Source organism: Pipistrellus kuhlii, unplaced genomic scaffold (genome assembly GCF_014108245.1).
Source record: "Pipistrellus kuhlii isolate mPipKuh1 unplaced genomic scaffold, mPipKuh1.p scaffold_m20_p_14, whole genome shotgun sequence".
In the NCBI taxonomy this organism is placed as follows: Eukaryota; Metazoa; Chordata; class Mammalia; order Chiroptera; family Vespertilionidae; genus Pipistrellus; species Pipistrellus kuhlii.
Window position 1 is genome coordinate 35,335,921 of NW_023425449.1, and position 18,625 is coordinate 35,354,545.

Consider the following 18,625-nt stretch of genomic DNA (forward strand, 5'->3'; position numbering starts at 1 on the left):
CCACTGAGCCAAACTGGTTTCGGCTCTTCTCCAGTTCTTAAAAGGACTCCACTCTATTAAGGTCCACCCTATTCCACTGTGACCTCACCTTAACTAACCACATCTTCAATGACCCCGTTTCCAATTACATTCTGAGGCAATGGGTGTTAGGGCCTCAACAGACCTCGGTAAGGGACACAAGTTAACCCACGACAGATGGTAATAGTTGGGAGGCAGATTGCAGTTTGGAAGAAGTAACTTTCTAGGAATAAGATTTATTCAGAAGTGTAATAACTTTCTGAGGTTAATTCTCATCAGAGAAGGTAGTCAGCGGTGACCCTTCAAAGATGTTGAAGAATGACTAATTCAATGTTAGGCTACTGAACTAGAAGCTATTAAATTTCTTTCCAGCTGTTAGTCAATAAGCTCATGAACTGAGTAAAATTACAGCACACTACATGTTTCGTTGGCACTGCCACCTAAAAACTTCAGTTCACATCTCCACTAACTGACTAGATAAGCTACTATACTTGGTGCTATGGGGAATACCAACGTATCTCCTCCACCAAATTGGTTTCTCCTTTTGTGGAAGTCATCATTTCTTACTCAGTTGTCCAACTAAAAAGTATAGCGTCCTACTAAGTATAAAACTATTGACTTAGAGCATGGATTTTGGAATAAGTCAGACTCGGACTGAAATTTCAGCACCATCACTTTCAAGCAAGTTGTTCATTTTCTCATTCTCCACTTCAGGTCATCATCATCATCATCATCATCGTCTGCTGTTTTTATTGCTGAAAGCCCAATTCTGCTCAATTTAAGCACAATGTTCAATAAATTACAAATAGTTAAAGTAGGCAATTTAATAAGTTCTGATATGTATCTGTGAAACCAAGATAATCAAGACGAAGAATATGTCCATCAAGTTAATTCATGCCCCTTCCCACCACCCCTATCCTCACACAAACTCTTACCTAATTTTTGTGTCTGTAAGTTTTGCATTTTCTAAAATTTTAGACCATATAATATGTACTCTTTTCACCTGGGTGTTTTCACTCAGAATAATAGAAAGTTATCAATGTTGCATGCTTCAAGTTTGTTCCTTTTTTGGCGGGGGGGAGGAGGATGATTCCTTTTTATTTTATTGCTGAGCAGTACTCCATTGTATAGATATATCAGGATGCCACAATTCAATCACCTATTGAGATTGACATTTGGGATAAACTTGAGATTTGTAATTAAGTCTTTGTGTGGACATGTGCTTTCTTTTCTCTTGGGTAAGTACATGGGTGAAATGGCTGATTTGTATAGTAGGTACATGTTTTACTTTTTCCCAACTGGTTGTACAATTCTATGTTCCATTCTCATTGCTCCCCATCCTTGCCAAAACTTGGTATGGTCAATGCAGTGGGTCTCTCATGTTATTAATACGTATCCCCTAATGACTAATGATGTTGGGTAGCTTTTCATGTACTTATTTGCAATCCCTGTTTGTTTGTTTTTTCAGTTAAGTAGCAGTTCAAGTCAAAATATTAAATTTGCCCATAAACTGGGTTTTCTTCGTTATTAAGCTTTGTTTTAAAATATAGCCTAAATATAAGTCCTTTATTAGATATATTTTACAAATATATTGCCTTGCCTTTTCAGACTCTTTTGAAAAGTCTAAGTTTTTTTGTTTTTTTTTAAATATATTTTATTGATTTTTTTACAGAGAGGAAGGGAGAGAGATAGAGAGCTAGAAACATCGATGAGATAAATATCGACCAGCTGCCTCTTGCACACCCCCTACTGGGGATGTGCCCGCAACCAATGTACATGTCCCTGACCGGAATCGAACCTGGGACCATTCAGTATGCAGACCGACGCTCTACCACTGAGCCAAACCGGTTTCGACGAAAAGTCTAAGTTTTAAATTTTGATGAGCCAATTTAGCAATTGATTTTTTAAAAAATATATTTCATTGATTGATTACAGAGATAAAGGGAAGATAGAGTTAGAAACATCGATCAGCTGCCTCCTGCACATCCCTTACTGGGGATATGCCTGCAACCAAGGTACATGCCCTTCACCGGAATCAAATGCGGGACCTTTCAGTCCACAAGCCAACCCTCTATCCGCTGAGCCAAACCGGCTAGGACAGCAATTGTTTTTGTATCACAAAGCACATCCTGGGCTTTTATGGGCAACCTTCCCTGTGCTATTGCCCACACCGTGGCTCAGCTTCCTAATTTCCTCCCTATTGATAAATGTCTGAGGACAACAGGAACTCTGCTAGTTCATCTGTTGAGTGGAAACTGAAAGCCCAAAGTTGGTTTTTACTGAATGTGTATCACTTTCACACCATTAAGTTGAAAAATTGTAAGTTGGGAACTCTCTGTACCTATTTAATGTCCATTTTTAACCTTGAGTGTGAGGTTTACCTTTATGATCTCAGGGCTCCTCAGATGTACTCAGTTTATTGCAAGTTCTTAACTTATTAATATATTAAAGACAACCAATTTATCTCAGAGATATGAGAAACATTTTTTTAAAAAATAAAAGAAAGCAAACCCAGTTTATTTACTTAAGAGTGATAATTTTCTGAAGAGTAATTTTTTTTCTAACTCTGGGATGGGAAAGGTAGCATGTTCCATGTAACATTTCATAGATAGTGATTTAGATGTATGTATGTTTCGAAACTGCTGGTGCTTGCCTAAGTTTCTTGGAAACAACTATGATAAAAGACCAAGTACAATCAAGTGAATACAAAAAACATTTATTAAAAGCTTGTATGATAGGATATGTGCTGGGGACACACACCCAGTTGGGACATTGTTCCTATAGAGTTCGGGACAGAAGACCGGCAGGTGGAGCGAGAAGGACAGAGGGAACATTTTAACTGGTGCTTTCAGGTAGGAAAGCAGATGAACACGCCAGGGACTGCAGAGACCATCAGCAAAGGACAGGCACTCATGCTGTTCCTAAGGAACGAGGTGTGTGGGCAGCTGCAGAGCAGCCTAGGACACCAGGACCAGTAGTGAAAGGCCAAGGGGACTGCGAAAAGGGAGAAATGTCAGTGATGTCTTAAAGACAGGCTCACCAGAGCTTACTGATGTCAGAGGTAACTAGCGAGTAGCATTAAACTCCCCGGTTGGATAACTAGGTTGGACAGAATGCTATTATGACAGGAAAGATAAATGTTGTGGGGTGTGAGGGTAAAAAAAATTTTCATGTCAAGTTGAATACCTTTTCTGTAGGACATAGACATCCATATTAGGTTCTCGCCCGATATGAATCTACCCACATTATGTCCTTGAAGGCAAACACATATAAAAGATATTTTCTACCTTAGTTTATTTTACTTTCCTATTAAAATACCCCACTGGACTGGAAAGGGCACACAAGTATTCCCACTTGTACACTCTGCCTCAAGCAAACATTAAAAGAAATCTCATATGCGATTTAAAAGACTTGTTGACAGGGATTACCAAAAGGACAGAGACACTGTGGCCTTGGGCCATGTTCTTAGCTGTGTCACCTGACCCTTCAATTCAGCTCAGTCTGATTGTGCTGTGCTATATGAGTGTGAAAGTACTAAAGAATACAGGAAGGGCTTTAGCAACTTACACTGGTGGAAATTAATTCTGAAGATGACAGTAAAAGGAAGAGAGTGGCATCAGAGTCCAGAGGAGACGGATCTTGGGTTTATCTAAGGAGCTGCTCATCGAGCTGTTAGGGCTGCAGACGCTGCCGGCTGAGATGACATCCCACAGGATGGCCGCCCCGGGTAGGAGTGAGGTGCTCCTCGGGCCATAGATGCCGGTGAAAAGAAAAACACTCAGACACCAGCAGAGCACACGGAGTTTCCTCCTGCAAGGAGGAGCTGAGGTGCAGAGACGGCCTTCTGCTGCTTGCTTCCTTCTCTCTTCTCAGCTTCAGGAGGCCCTCATTTAACTTAGGTGATGGGTCTGTATACTCAGGAAAATATCCAGAAGTTCTTTAGAGTATGCCCTTATTAATCACTCAACTTGAAGTTCAACAGCACCAGTCTCCTGTTAACTCTTAAGTGCCCAGGTCTCTATTTCCATCTTTTCTGAAAACGCCCAGCCTTTCACCAGGACTTACTTAAAGCACAAAGAAGCAATAAGAGGCACCAGGCTACCCTGCCGGGTAAAGGCGACCTGTGACAGATACAAACAAGCCGCTTCAGTGGCTGTCTTCTCTGTTGCCCTCATTTGGAAACGGACATTACTGTTTCCATAATCTTTTAAAGATCAGTCTTTGTAAAGAAGAGCTACCATAGAAATAAATTTTTACATTATTATCTATAAAGAGTTTTAATGTCTCTGCAATTTAGTATTCAAGTCTACAGGAAAATAACAATGACAACTGCTTTATTATTAAAAGTTACTGAATTCCATGAAGCACACAATGTAACTTATATTCAACTAACAAAAGTTTGATACATGTATTTAAAAATATATAATATATAGGCTTTATCTGTCTTTTAACATTTATATTCTATTTAAAAAGCAATAGCTTTACATATTTTACAACTTGGATTTATAAAATATACACATTCACCCTCTTCAAATCTTCAAGCACAAGTTTCCATTCCTATTAATAAAATGCACAATGTGTATTTCTGAATATTGAGAGGAACTTGATACCAAGTAAGAACAAAAAATCCATTTTGACTTATAAACATGCAATCAACTCTAGATAATTTAATAATCTATTCAAATAATTATTTTACTTCAAGTGTGACAATCCATTCCATTCATGTGAACAATCTGTGACTAATTATGAAGAGGTTTGTATTTTCATGGTAACTGACACAATACCAAACTGCTCAGCAGTCTTGCTTCAGGCTTTATAATTAAAGAGGCAGGATTATTTCATCTTTCCCTTTACCAGGAAATGTGACAAGTGATGTCATGTTGAACAAGCCAAAGCCCATGCTTCTGCCTTTGAGCTTGGAAGTAATGTAGGAACAGTTTCCTCAAGAACCTGCCAGCGTCTGCGCCAAGACTCAGACCGAGAACCGTTTCCTTTTCTCATTACCTGCACTCGGCTCACAAAGCTGGTGTTCCTTTGGTGTGTTAGACAGGCCAGCTTCTAGTCCGGCATTCCTTCCACACATTCAAATGACTTCAGATGTTGTTATTTTTTAACCAACAAAGTACCTTTCATAAAAAAATATATTCTTGTAAACATTCTGAGGATTCATCCCCAAATCTATGTTCCAATACTAACATTTTAGAATTAAATCACAGTCAGTACCATAGAACCAGAACTTTTGACTTCGGGGAAGAGATTTAGTTTCAAAACGTGTTTAAATTCTGTGGGCCTCTAATGATGATAAACAACTGCACAGTTCATGCTGAGAAAGCAAAGGGCTCCCACAAATTATTGTTTAAAAAAAGTTCCAAATCTCTAATTGACTTAGAAACTTAAACAGAAATATACTTTTACCAAAACAAGTAATTTAAAAGAAAGGAAAAAGGAAGTAAAGAAAAAAAGGAAAGGAGGAAGGAAGGAAGGAGGAGGGAGAAAACATATAAGTCAGAAAGAGAAACTGAAGAACAAAACACTACACACACATCTGCAAGGATATAGTGAGGAAAAAAAGAGAAATAAAAAACAACAAAACAAAAAACAACCAACTGCGAAGAGGACTGGGGCCAGTTGGTGCAGATGGAAAGACACCTCTTCACAGATCTTACTCATGCACAGGGATTAGCCCAACACAGAATACCAGGGCAGCTGATTCTGGTAACAAGGAAGCCTCAGAAGAGAAACATATGGTTAAGGCTGAGTAATTTATAAAAATTAACTCACACCATTATAAACCTAAAGCACTCAGCAAAATATGCACACACAAAAACTTAAAAGAAGTGAGAGTGAGAAATATAAGCAGGAGTAATCATAAAGCCTTAGAACTAGTGACACTGAATTCTTTATTTTAAAAAGTTAACACACAATACCTCCTCTTCTATTTTTAGGGAGAAGCTTTAACAAGGCTTAAATATCTCAATTCTCGAAAACAATGGTTTTTTTAAAAAAAATAAGACTTGATTATTAGAAACAAGTCATATGTGGTTACATACCATTTTCACATCACTACTCATTTCCATTATCTGTCAACTCATCTTTGATGCAATCTGGGAATGATCAAGCAGCCATTAGATACCTGTTTTAGAATCTGACAAAATTATTATTCACCACAGGAATCTAATGATATGTTGCAAATATTTAAAATTTCAGAAGGGATAAAATAATAAACTATTCTAGTAATTTTATAGCAAATATAGGTATACCTCGTCAAAACAATAAAGATTAAGATCTTTCTCCAGGTCAACTGTTTAGAAAAGCGATTTTTAGCATTTGCCCCTGGAAATTAAAAAAAAGTTTTATTTCCCTGCTAGCTAAAAGGAAGAATTTACACATTATAAGTAAAGTCCTTATAGAGGTGAGTATCGAATTCCTTGAGAGACATCCATAAAATTTACTTTTAAAAAATGTATCTTAAAAAACTGAAATCCGTTTCTCTCTTTAAAGTCTACGGCAAATACCTATAATAATAGTATTTTTTTTTTTTTTTAAAGGGCCATGTTCCAGACCTAAGCATGCAAAATAGGAATTGAATGCATCACTGTCTTAACAGAATTTGGCAAACCAGAAGAATGGCCTTCAAATAAATAAATAAAGAAAGAAAGAAGAAAGTGCACATTGTCTGGATATGAGAGTAGGATCTGTAGGCCTCCGCAGCAGACAATGCCCCAGAGGGAAGCAGGGAGGAGGGAAGACGCAGGTTCCTATGTACATTTTCTTGGCATTGTGGTTGTCTTTCAACAACGTATCAAAGAGAAATAGTCATTTAATTATTACAAAGCCATTAATTGCCCTTTCCAGAGCAATGACTCGGTAAACATCTTATGTCTTTCAATAATGTAACTTACATTTAAAATTAACCCATTAAATCTAAGTGCAAAGGACTTTTCAATGATTCCTAAGTTCAAGGGAGAAATAAAGTGTCATCTGATTGCAAATTTTGAATGGTTGTTGTTTGTTTCTATATTTAAGGATATTGCATCTTCATTTCTTCTCTTTAAGCCATAAAATGTACTGAAATTATTTGGTTTCCCTTTACTTTCCTCTGCTTCACTTTAAATTTTATGGTGTCTCCATGTAGAGAGAGAGGTATGTTAAAACACTACTATTCATATTTTAAAAACTGAACTGAGGTTATATATATTGTATAATATGGCATTGTTAACCTTTGACCTGGTATATCAATTCTTTTGGTAAATAAATGTCACAGGTCATTTTTTTTTTTAACAAAGGGATTTTAGGAAGAGGACCACAGAATAAAGAGAATTTCCCCCATCCTTACCCCCGAAAATGATCAGGTTAATCAGTTTATGTAAAATATGAAAAATATATAATTTACAGCTGTGATTTTCATGTTAAAAAGCAATTAAAAACTAAAAGTAGTTCAAAGCATCCCCAAAAACAATTTCTGTCTTGGTTAAATAGGCCATCTAATAAGACAGATAAAGACTACTGTGGGAACTTATTTATGCCTAGTCAAGAGAGAACAAAAATGTTTTTAATTTTAGAAAGTGGTAGTTGCTAACTAGCAGTATAAACAGTGTCCACAATTTGGTGGCTGGCTATAGTTTTAATTTTTTTTTTCAAGTTATTTCTAAAGCAGACGTATTTTTGAAGTCTACCCACCCCTGAGTTCAGCAATTATACTTTAGAGTGTAAAATTATATGCCCTTACTTAACAACATGTACAAAGCTACAAAATGTTGTCTATACAGAGATTAAAAACAAATTTTAAAATATTATTTGCCAATTATTGATTGGACAGTTTTGCTGGGGTATATATTTCAAATCTTTCAGCCAATTGGCTTTTATTTTTAAGCCCAAATTGATTCATAAATTCAATGCAGGATATGTTAAAAGAGTGCAACAATATGCATTAGTAAAAAATAACATTGTAGTAGAAAGAGATTTTGCATATGTGAAAAGGTAATTTATAAAATACATTAATCACTTTTTAAAAAGAGAACCTAGCTGCAGTATCATTAACTTACACAGTACTACTGAGAACTGGACCTTTCAACAATTTTTTTCCTATAGAAAATTTTTTACTGTAAAGCAAAGACTGTAAGCAAGTCTTTTAAAAAGAAAACAAAAGAAATCTCTCTGGGAATTACTGTATGGTTGTGTGAGATAAATAAAATAAGTAAACATACCATTGTATAGTGTACTTCTGCCTAAATTTTAAAATAAAAATGTCCACACTCTTTTGATAAAACATTAAGCCTCTGTCAAAAATGTATTTCTTATTTTAGGGTACAGGATTGAAGGACAAGATGATAGTTACAAGTAAAGAAAATTTACAAGAAAAAAATTGACAAAAGTTTTTCAATTAAAATATTGTAACATTCAAACTTGACTTGAAACATAACAAAAGAAACAAAATGGCAAACAAAAAATGTTTTGGGGTTTTCCAAACAAATAAATGAAATAGTGTTTAGGCAGTAGGGCTCATGCTGATGGCTAGCAGGAAGTAACAGAGTGTACTCTACTTGGAAAAATCATTAATGTACAAACAAGCCCACATTACGGACTGCAGTAATTTAATCATCACTGCCATTTATCTTCCAAAATAAAGCCTTGATTAAACCATTCATACCCTATTATTACTCATACCCTTTACTTCAAAGATAAGGAACTATATACAACAAATGAATTTATTTTCACCATAGGGATAACATATTGTACCTCTCTGCCAATGTTACTTGAAACCTTCCATGTCAAAACAACTTGACAGTAGATATAAACAATTCAATAAATACGCAATGATCTTTCATTACAGTCCTTTGAAGATGCATGTTAATTCATGCTGTTAACCTTAGAATCACAGTGCATAGAATCCAAACAGAAACAAGTTGGGGTGACTTTCAAAGTAATGTTGGATCCCTCACTTTATTTAGAACCGTTAACGTTAATTTCATAGGCCCTATCATGCATTAATCACTGGGTGGCAGGAGCTAATGAAGATTTTTCCTGTTATGACGTCCATTGCCGGCAATGAACGTCCCAAAACCGTCAAGGAAGTCATTGTTATTGCACAATACATGAGGACCTGGAACTTTTCCAAAAGCTTAAAAAAATAAAAATAAAAAATGGAATTATATTTGACATTTCCTGACACCTGCATTAATACTGTATGACTAATAAAAGCATGTCAGTTGCCTGGACTGAACCAGCGATCAACATGCGCCCAGAATGCACACGAGTAAAAATGCAGTAAAAGGAAGTAGTCTTCATTGCCTATAGGTCACTTCCAGTCAAAGGTTAAAGTTCAAAGACTGAATGATCAAAGTGCTCATTTTCTCAGTAGGACTATCTTCTGCTAGGAGGATGATAATAGTGGCATCAACAAGTATCATCTTGAAGAAAAGGAGAAAAAATATAATTAAAAAAGTCAAGCATGTGTTAGTAAAATCTATAAGTTAGTCTAACATAGAAATAATTTCAAGTATCAAGAACACTTAGGTTTACATGTCTGACTTGCTTCCCCCAATCCCTGCAAATAAAAAAGTCCAACTTGTGTTCATTTATATAGTGACAAAGTCCTATTTTTTCAGGGAAATGGTAGTTCATACAATTTTTTTTTTTTTTTTTAGTTCATACAAATCTTAAAAGGATGTATATTAGCACATATTCAGAATTTATTAGTCTTAATAGAATTTCTTTATGGTAACAATTTAAAACGGTAACGAGTTAAGAAGTACACCCCTGAGCAATACTGCCATGCTGTTTAACACAGAACAAACAAGTCATGTCTTCAGTCTGTTAAAGGAAATAACTTCATAAATCTCCACATCAATCAAATAATGTCATTTAAAAAAAACACGCAGAATTATTTAGTAACGCCTTCTCGTAGCCTCAACACATATTTCTGTAATACGTAGCATTCTGGGTTCATGACTTGTTTTACAAGATTTATTTCACAAAACATTTCTGAAGAATTTATTTTGAGGACTGGTTATTCTTCAGAAAGAAGCTAGACTAGTAGCAACTACTAAAGTTGTTAAAGCTTTCTAACAGAAAATCCTGAAAAATTGGCCAAAATATTTTACAAACCATTCCATATTCGGATCAATATATTGTTATTAACATTCCTATTCATAAAGATTCAATGAGAGCCGAAACCGGTTTGGCTCAGTGGATAGAGCGTCTGCCTGCGGACTGAAGGGTCCCAGGTTCGATTCAGGTCAGGGGCATGTATCTTGGTTGCGGGCACATGCCCAGTAGGGAGTGTGCAGGAGGCGGCTAATTGATGATTCTCTCTCATCGGTGTTTCTAACTCTCTATCACTCTCCCTTCCTCTCTGTAAAAAAAATCAATAAAATATATATTTTTTTAAAAAGATTCAACGAGAACTAAAAACCAGTAAACTGACTTCTATCCTAGACAAACTAATGGAATAATCTGTGATTCTACAATTTCTTTTAGAAAATATTTTTATTGTTTTCAGAGAGGAAGGGAGAGGGAGAGTAAAATAGAAATATCAATAATGAGAAACATTGATAGGCTGCTTCCTGCACACCCACGAACGGGGATTGAGCCTGCACCTCAGGCATATACACTTGACTGGAATTGAACCTGGGACCAGTAAGTCCGCAGGCCAACGCTCTATCCACTGAGCCAAACCAGCTATGGCTGTATTCCTACACCTTAAGGGTAATCAAAAAGGTGAAATAGACTAGATTTAAAAAATAAATCACATCTAATTTATTAGAATCCTTTAAAAAAATAACATCTTTAAGAAGCTGATGTGGCTCAATGGTTGAGTGTCCACCTAAGAACCAGGTGGTCAAGGTTCAATTCTCAATCAGGGCACATGCCTGGGTTGCAGGACCAATCCATCATGTGGGTTGTTCACGAGGCAGCCAATCAATGATTCTCTCTCATTGTTGATGTTTCTACCTCACTCTCTCTTCCATCCTCTCAGAAATCAATCAATATATATATGACAAGTGGATAGTTTATAGCCTCTCAGTGTCACAACTTGGAACTATCTGTTTCTTAAATTACTGTGGAAATGGGGAAAAGAGGACACATTAGTGTACAAACTTAAGAATATGAGTAAGTTCTTTAAAATATCACTTCTCCAGTAGTGCATTTTATACTACTAGAAATTAATACTAAAACTAATCACACTTAAATCTCTAAGCTAAGAGATAGCACTAAACTCTAATATGTCAAACTACTGAGGATATAACTTTAGCATCATGTCATGTGACAAAGTATGCATTAAGTGACAGACAAAATCAACTCAAAGTTACCCAGCAATAAGTTTTTATCTCCAAAGACATGTCATCTTTGATAGGTGGTACCATAAATGTACCTTCATCAGGTTGTTCATTCTGGAAGTTTTCCAGGACAATAGGCTGATGTAGAATGTGCTACCAACATCCAAAATGACTGGGAGAACCATGTGAAGCTATTATTCCTATCTTGATTCCAATGTTGGGTCAGATGTTAAAAGAAATTTAAAATTAATACGACGTTATCTGCTTGAATACTGTATCCCTGGAGGAATAAACTTCCTAAATAAGTTCTGAAAATGGAGTTGATTAAACATTACAACTCCACGATGACTGTATGGCATCAAGAGCCTATGAGCAAACACTGAAGTATAGAGACAGGTACAAGCCAAAGCCATGGCCACCGTCTCTTTTAAAAAGAAGGCCGGCGGAAACTGGTTTCGCTCAGTAGATAGAGCATCAGCCTACAGACTGAAAGGTCCCAGGTTCAATTCAGGTCAGGGGCAAGTACCTTGGTTGCGGGCACATGCCCAGTAGGCAGTGTGCAAGAGGCAGCTGATCGATGATTCTCTCTCATTGATGTTTCTAACTCTCAATCCCTCTCTCTTCCTCTCTGTAAAAAATCAATAAAATTTATTTATTTTTTTTTAAAAAGAAGAAGAAGAAGAAGAAGACTGGCAGCTAAGAAGCAAAAAACTCATTGTTATAAGGAACCCTGACTAAATGAAAGGGTTCTGGTACACCATAACTGGCTTACAAAAAATAGTTGTTATAGTGAACCCATCTTGGATCAAAACAAATATAGGGCCGAAGCCAGTTTGGCTCAATGGATAGAGCGTCGGCTTGGGAACTGAAGGGTCTCGGGTTCGATTCTGGCAAGGGCATGTACATTGGTTGCAGGCACATCCCCAGTAGGGGGTGTGCAAGAGGCAGCTGATCGATGATTCTCTCTCATCGATGTTTCTCTCTATCCCTCTCTCTTCCTCTCTGTAAAAAATCAATAAAATATATTTTAAAATAAATAAATAAAATAAAACAAACAAAAAAACAAATATAGGTACTGAAAGAACATAATGTATTTAACCTCCTGACTAATGCATTAGAGGCAAGATGATGTCCTAAAAAAAAAAATAATAATCTATTAATCATTTCATTTTTTTTTGGAACTGCAGAAGCCCCTGCTAAAATTATATTCTCAAATAGAATATACAAATTACCAGTTCCAAACAGGGGACACCTACCATGGCTAACTTCATCGGATTCTGGGAAACATGACTGAGAGAGAACTATATTAGAAGAAGGTCATTTGGTTTCCCCCAGAGTACAATTACCATCACATTATACTGGAAACCGTCTCCCTGAATATTTCCAGGAACTGAAGATTAGAAGAAAGGGGACACAGGATAAGATCAGTGGATATAAAGTGGTATGCTATCTCCAAGAAAGACAAAAATCAATCTTTACAGTTAGAGTCTCTCAACAGTTTAGGGAAATGAAGTTTTCCTTTGATAAACCAATTCAAGAAAGATTTCAGATTAGTCAATAAAACTGTTATAAAGGGCAAAAGACTGTTAAAATTAGTATAAAGTTTAGACTCATCAATTTAGAGTTCAAAAAGGTAGCACAAATAAAAAGCTTCCCTACTAATGTAGATAAATCTATGAAGTTATAAGGCAAAGAAAAGAGTTTGTTATACTAGTTTGAGATTAATTTTATGTTCTTATTCCCTTATAATCCTGCAGGAAATGTTTCAGCTGAATGGAACCAGAATGTAGTCTATAGTTTTGCAAAAGACATTCTTCTGTTCCTTATTAGTTTACTGAATAAAACATATAAACATTATGCCAATTTATTTCCTATAAGCCTAGTTTTCTGGAGCCAATTCAAAAGCAGTCTTAAGCTATTTTGTTCAATAATCTACAACTTTAAGAAAAATGCTTCAGTAACCACACATCAGTACTGCTATCTATAGAAAGCAGTAATTTAAGAAACTAAGTTGTAAATGTTTTATATTAATTCCAGAAAGCAAATGTATATTATTAATGGATTCTAGTTGAATGCTAGCTCACTGAAAGTTTTTATAACTCATAAAAATATTCTTATCTTTTTCAAGAACATTTGTGTCTGCTTTATAATATAAAAAGTTGAGGCTCAATCATTCGTTCTCTTGTACACTGAACTGGATACAGACTTGTCATTTAAGAAGATTCTAGCTCTGAACCACAGGTAAATCCCAGAGATTCAGTATGCTAAGATAAACGTCCATTCTAATACATATTTTTGTTAGGTCCCTTTTTTTTTTTTTAACCCTATTCTCTCAACTCAATTGATTTTTCAAAGCATATGGATCCCAGCTTTAATTAGCAACACAGAATATTTGCATCCCAATGCAGATATGACCTTAGTCAACTTCAAGTAAGCAATAATAAAGGATATGTATTCACATATTAATGACTTTTATAATACATATATATACCTAGGCCATTGGTATAGCCTACTGCCTCAGCTACCAACCAGTACAGCATGCTATTGTACTGAATACTTTAGCAACTGTAATGCAGTGGTAAATATCTAAACATATCTAAACATAGAAAAGGGGGGGGGGGGAGGAGAATCCAAGATGGCTGCACAGGTAAACACCTAGCCGCAGCCGCACACAACAATTTCAATAAAATACAACTAAAATATATTATAAAATGGACATTACCCAGAACTACAGGAAAGTCGACTGACTGGAAATTCTACAACAAGAAGCAAGGAGAAAACCAGAAGGAAGAGCAGAGGAGCTGGAAAAGCCTAAGGTATGGTGACACGCGGCGCGCGCGGAGAGGACAGAGCCGGAGAGGAGGGGCGGCTGAGTGCCTGGCTGGTGTTCCCTAGCGGGAAGGAGATAAAAGCTCTGACTGTGCTGGGCCCCAGTTCCCACTGCTCTGTACCCTAGTTCTAGGCCAGACCCCAGGGACCCAGGCTCATTCCGGCTGTAAGGCGGAACCCTGGGGGAGCGGCAAAAGGAGGTCCCGAAGGCGCACACATTGCGCACAGAGACGGGACGGTTGGCTGTGCTGTGGGATTACCCTGGCAGGAAGGAGACAAAAGCTCCGGTCTGCTCTGAACGCCACCTCCAACTCCACTTCCACTGAACTGAACCTGTTTCAGGCTCATTGGGGGAGAGCCTAGACTGGTAGCAGAGGAAAATCAAGGGCACCTTTCTCTCAGAGGTGCTTGCAGCGAGTACTGAAGGACCCGCATAGGGCAGGACTGACGGAAGCCAAGCCTGTAGGCTCCACCCTGAAACCCCGCCCCAACAGGGAAGCTGGGAAAATGCCGAGACAATGAAATAGATCACAAACGAAAGAAATGGAGGACAAAAAGCGACTGGATATAGAGTTCAAATCTACACTTATAAGGTTTTTCAAGAATTTCCTAGAATAGGTCGATAAGACCTATGAGGAAATGAAAAGGGATCAACTAGAATTAATAAGGAATCAACAAGAAATGATAAGGGATCAACAAGAAATAAAGAATACATTGTCTGGAAAAAAAAATATTATACAGAGTCCTAAACACAGAATGGAAGATTGCAAGAATCAAGTAAAAGATTGGGAACATAAAAGAGCCAGAAGACACTCCTCCTCAGAAGATAGAAGGCAAGAGAATCCAGAAAGTTGAAGATAATGTAAGAAATCTCTGGGACAACTTCAAGCCAACCAACATCAGAATTATGGGGGTCCCAGAAGAAGAGAGAGAGCAAGATACTGAAAACATACTGGAAGAAATAGTGACAGAAAACTTCCCCCACCTGGTGAAAGAATTAGACTTACAAGTCCAGGAAGCGCATAGAACTCCAAACAAGAGGAATCCAAAGAAGACCACACCACGACAAATCATAATTAAAATTCCAAGAGCAAAAGACAAAGAGAGAATATTAAAAGCAGCAAGAGAAAAGCAGGTAGTTACCTATAAAGGAGCACCCATATGATTGTCAGCTGATTTCTCAACAGAAACCATGCAGGCCAGACCGGAATGGCAAGAAATATTCAAGGTGATGAATAGTAAGAACCTACAGCCAAAGATAATCTACCCAGCAAAGCTATCACTCAGAATTGAAGGCCAGATAAAGAGTTTCACTAATAAAAAAAAAGCTAAAGGAGTTCATCACCACCAAACCAGAATTATATGAATTGCTGAAGGGTGTTCTTTCGGAAGAGAAAGTAAATAAAGATAAAAATTATGAACAACAAATACATAACCATCAACAAGTGAATCTAAAAACCAAGGAAATTTAAAAAAAAAAATCTGATGAACAATATTAACTGTTCAGAGGTATGGAAGGGGAGTGGACTGATGATTCTTGGGGAAAAGGGGAGAGGGGGATGTGGGAAGAGACTGAACATAAACTGTGCACCTATGGATGAGGACAATGAGGGGTGGGGTGGGAACCTGGTAGAGGAGAGCAGTGGGGGGGAAAGGGGGGGAGGGAACATTTGTAATAATATGAACAATAAAAATTTATTTAAAAAATAAGGGATAGTAAAAATATGGTATTAAAGATTATGAGATTATATTTTTATGAAAACACTGTGGACAGAAACATCGTTCCGATTATATAAGATATAATGTATATAAAGACAATTAATAGTAGGATAGCAGTGACTAGGTTAATTTTCAAGGTATGCTAACTAATAATGCAGAAGATGACAAATTTAAGCTGAGAGGCTTTTTTGTTTTTTTCAAGAACCCAACATTGGTAATATCTGGCAGCTCAATTTTGGTGTCAGCTGAGTCCTCCTCCTCTAAAACCAGGAGATAAACTAAATTTCAGATTTTTTTCCCCATTAATTAGTGCCTTCATCCCGCATCCAGAAGCCCCTCTGAAGTACACATAAATCACCAGTCTAAATCCAAAACCTCTCCTGTCTCTTTGGCTACACTGGACACATATTCTGACCCATGCTGATCCAAGGACTGGAGAGCTCCATACCTGAGGCCTACCATTCTGCATGTTTTTAGAAACTGAAATGTTAAAGCTCACCCAATTCCAACCAAATCTTTGTTTAGTCTGATGTTTTTCTTTAGCTTTGCTGGCACACTTTGTAATCCTTTCAGAATTAGATGCTGCTAAGAAGTAACAAAAGACCATCTGTCTTGGTAACTTGGTTATAAAGAAAACATGGTCAATGAAGATCTTTTGGAACTAAAACAGCTAAGCAAAAACAAACATCTAAAACTTGATGTATTCTGCTTTATAAGTGAATAGGATTACCTTTTTTATAAGATTTTCCAAATTCAACTACAATGTCAAGGTAGGCTATTTTTACATCGTCCATAATTGTTAATTATTCTTAAGTGTAAAAAGAAGACATTACACGGTACCCAGTTGACACACTATCTTTTTAAAGATGAAGAAATGTTCATAGAAGATTCTCTGCACATATCCATCCACATTTATAACAGAGCAGCTGCTCTACCATCACAAAATATATACTAATATTACTCTTCCCTGATTTCACATCAGGCTCACTCCTGGAGAAAAATTGTTGATTTAAGAGTAATTGTGGGAAGGGAATGATTTAAACTTACAGGGTTCAAGAAAACACATTGAGGTAAGAATGGTCGATATAAGTTAATAAACTAAGGATGTTTGAAATAATTACCTGTGAATGAAAAAAGAACATGTGTTCTAGGGCTAGGATACTATCCCAGGACTGAAACTGGTCTAGAGTAGTCATGATTTGGTTGAATTAGAACCCAATGCCTTTAAAAAATGGCTTATTATTTGTATTTCAGGAGGAGGGATAGGAAGAGGAGATACTTTTAATCTGTTTATTGAGAAAATTAATTCTGATACAAACCCTGGACTATTTTACATTAAGAAGTAAATTTTGCTTAAAAAGTCTTGCTTGGCCTCGCTGAGATGGTTCAGTAGTTGAGCGTCAATCTATGGACCAGGAGTTCATAAATCCATTCCCGGACAGGGCACATGCCCAGGTTGCAGGCTGAACCCCCAGTAGGGGGCATGCAGGAGGTTGCCAATTGATGATTCTCTAATTCTCTAATATCTCTCTCCCTCTCTCTTCCTTTCTGAAATCAATAAAAAATATATTTAAAAAAAAAACAAACAACTCTGTCTTTTCTTGGCACTTTTTGGCTAACTTATAAATGATCCATCTCAAAATATTAAAAGACTTTTCTAGTTTAGTTATGGAAGTACAGATTTCTCAGAAAGTAATAGATAAAAACTATATAGAAATAACTTCTATTATAAGTGTATTTTATTTTAAAGAACTGATTTTTATATTTTTAGTATCACTGTGTGACTTTTCTCCATTTCTTATTAAAAAACAGGTAATAAGAAATTCTGGAAGTATCTATATATATAAAAGCCCAACAATCAGAATGGTGGAATGGCCAGAACGACTGGTGGCTGTGACACGCACTGCAGCAGCCAACCAGCCTGATGTGGGCCCTAATCAGCCCCACTCCTCCACCGGCCCAGCCCGATGGGTCCCCACTGGGGTGGGCTTGCTGGACCCCCACCTGTGCATGCATTCATGTACTAGGCCTCTAGTTCTTAAATAAAAGGCTTCTCATAAGTCCTTTCAACTATACAAAGGCAGCACTGGAAATCTTGAAATATGATTAAGTGGTAGAGAGGGTTATACTTTTTATTAATCCTCACCCAAGGACATATTTAGAAAGAGGAAGGGGGGGGGGGAGAAGAAGAGACAAGGAGGGAGAAGAGAGGAAAGGAGGGAGAGGGGGAGGGAGAAAGAGAAAGAAAAGGAGAGAAACATCAATGTGAGAAAAACTAATCAGTTGCTTTATGTTAGCACCCTGACTGGGATGAAGCCCACCACCCAGGTTATGTACAACCAGCAACAGACTGAGCCACTCCAGCAAGGCAAAGAGGGTTATACTATAAAAATAGATGTATTTTTAAAATTCACCACTGTAGGACGATTTCCTCTCACAAATACATACTTGGTTAAAAGCATTATAAAAGACAATGGAATTTTCCTATTATTAGTGAGGCTGAATCTGAAATAAAATGACCACTATCTTATTTAGAGGCACTTTGACACTTTAAAGGCACAGAAGAAAGCAGCAGCAAAGTGTTTGGTTGCAACAAGGCAAGAGGAAGTGAAAGAATGAATAGTCAGCACTGTGAATTGAAGTAAAGGGCCATTTAATTAAAGTAGGGTCTTTATGTTAAAGTTTAGTGGAACTTCAGTGCTCAGAAAGAATTCCTGAAATCTGACTCTTAATGCATCTTTTTTTTTTTTATAATATATATTTTATTGATTTTCTTACAG

At 36.8% G+C, this 18,625-nt stretch overlaps 1 protein-coding gene across 1 annotated transcript in view; it reads right to left on the reverse strand.

The window, feature by feature from the left end:
* Positions 1-4,325: 4,325 nt before the first annotated feature.
* UBE2W (ubiquitin conjugating enzyme E2 W) overlaps positions 4,326-18,625 on the reverse strand; it is a 51,859-nt gene continuing 37,559 nt past the window's right edge. The window contains exon 6 of the mRNA XM_036437154.1: positions 4,326-9,428. Within this exon, the coding sequence (XP_036293047.1) occupies positions 9,415-9,428 (14 nt within the window). The 3' untranslated portion in view covers positions 4,326-9,414. The remainder of the gene's footprint in view (positions 9,429-18,625) is intronic.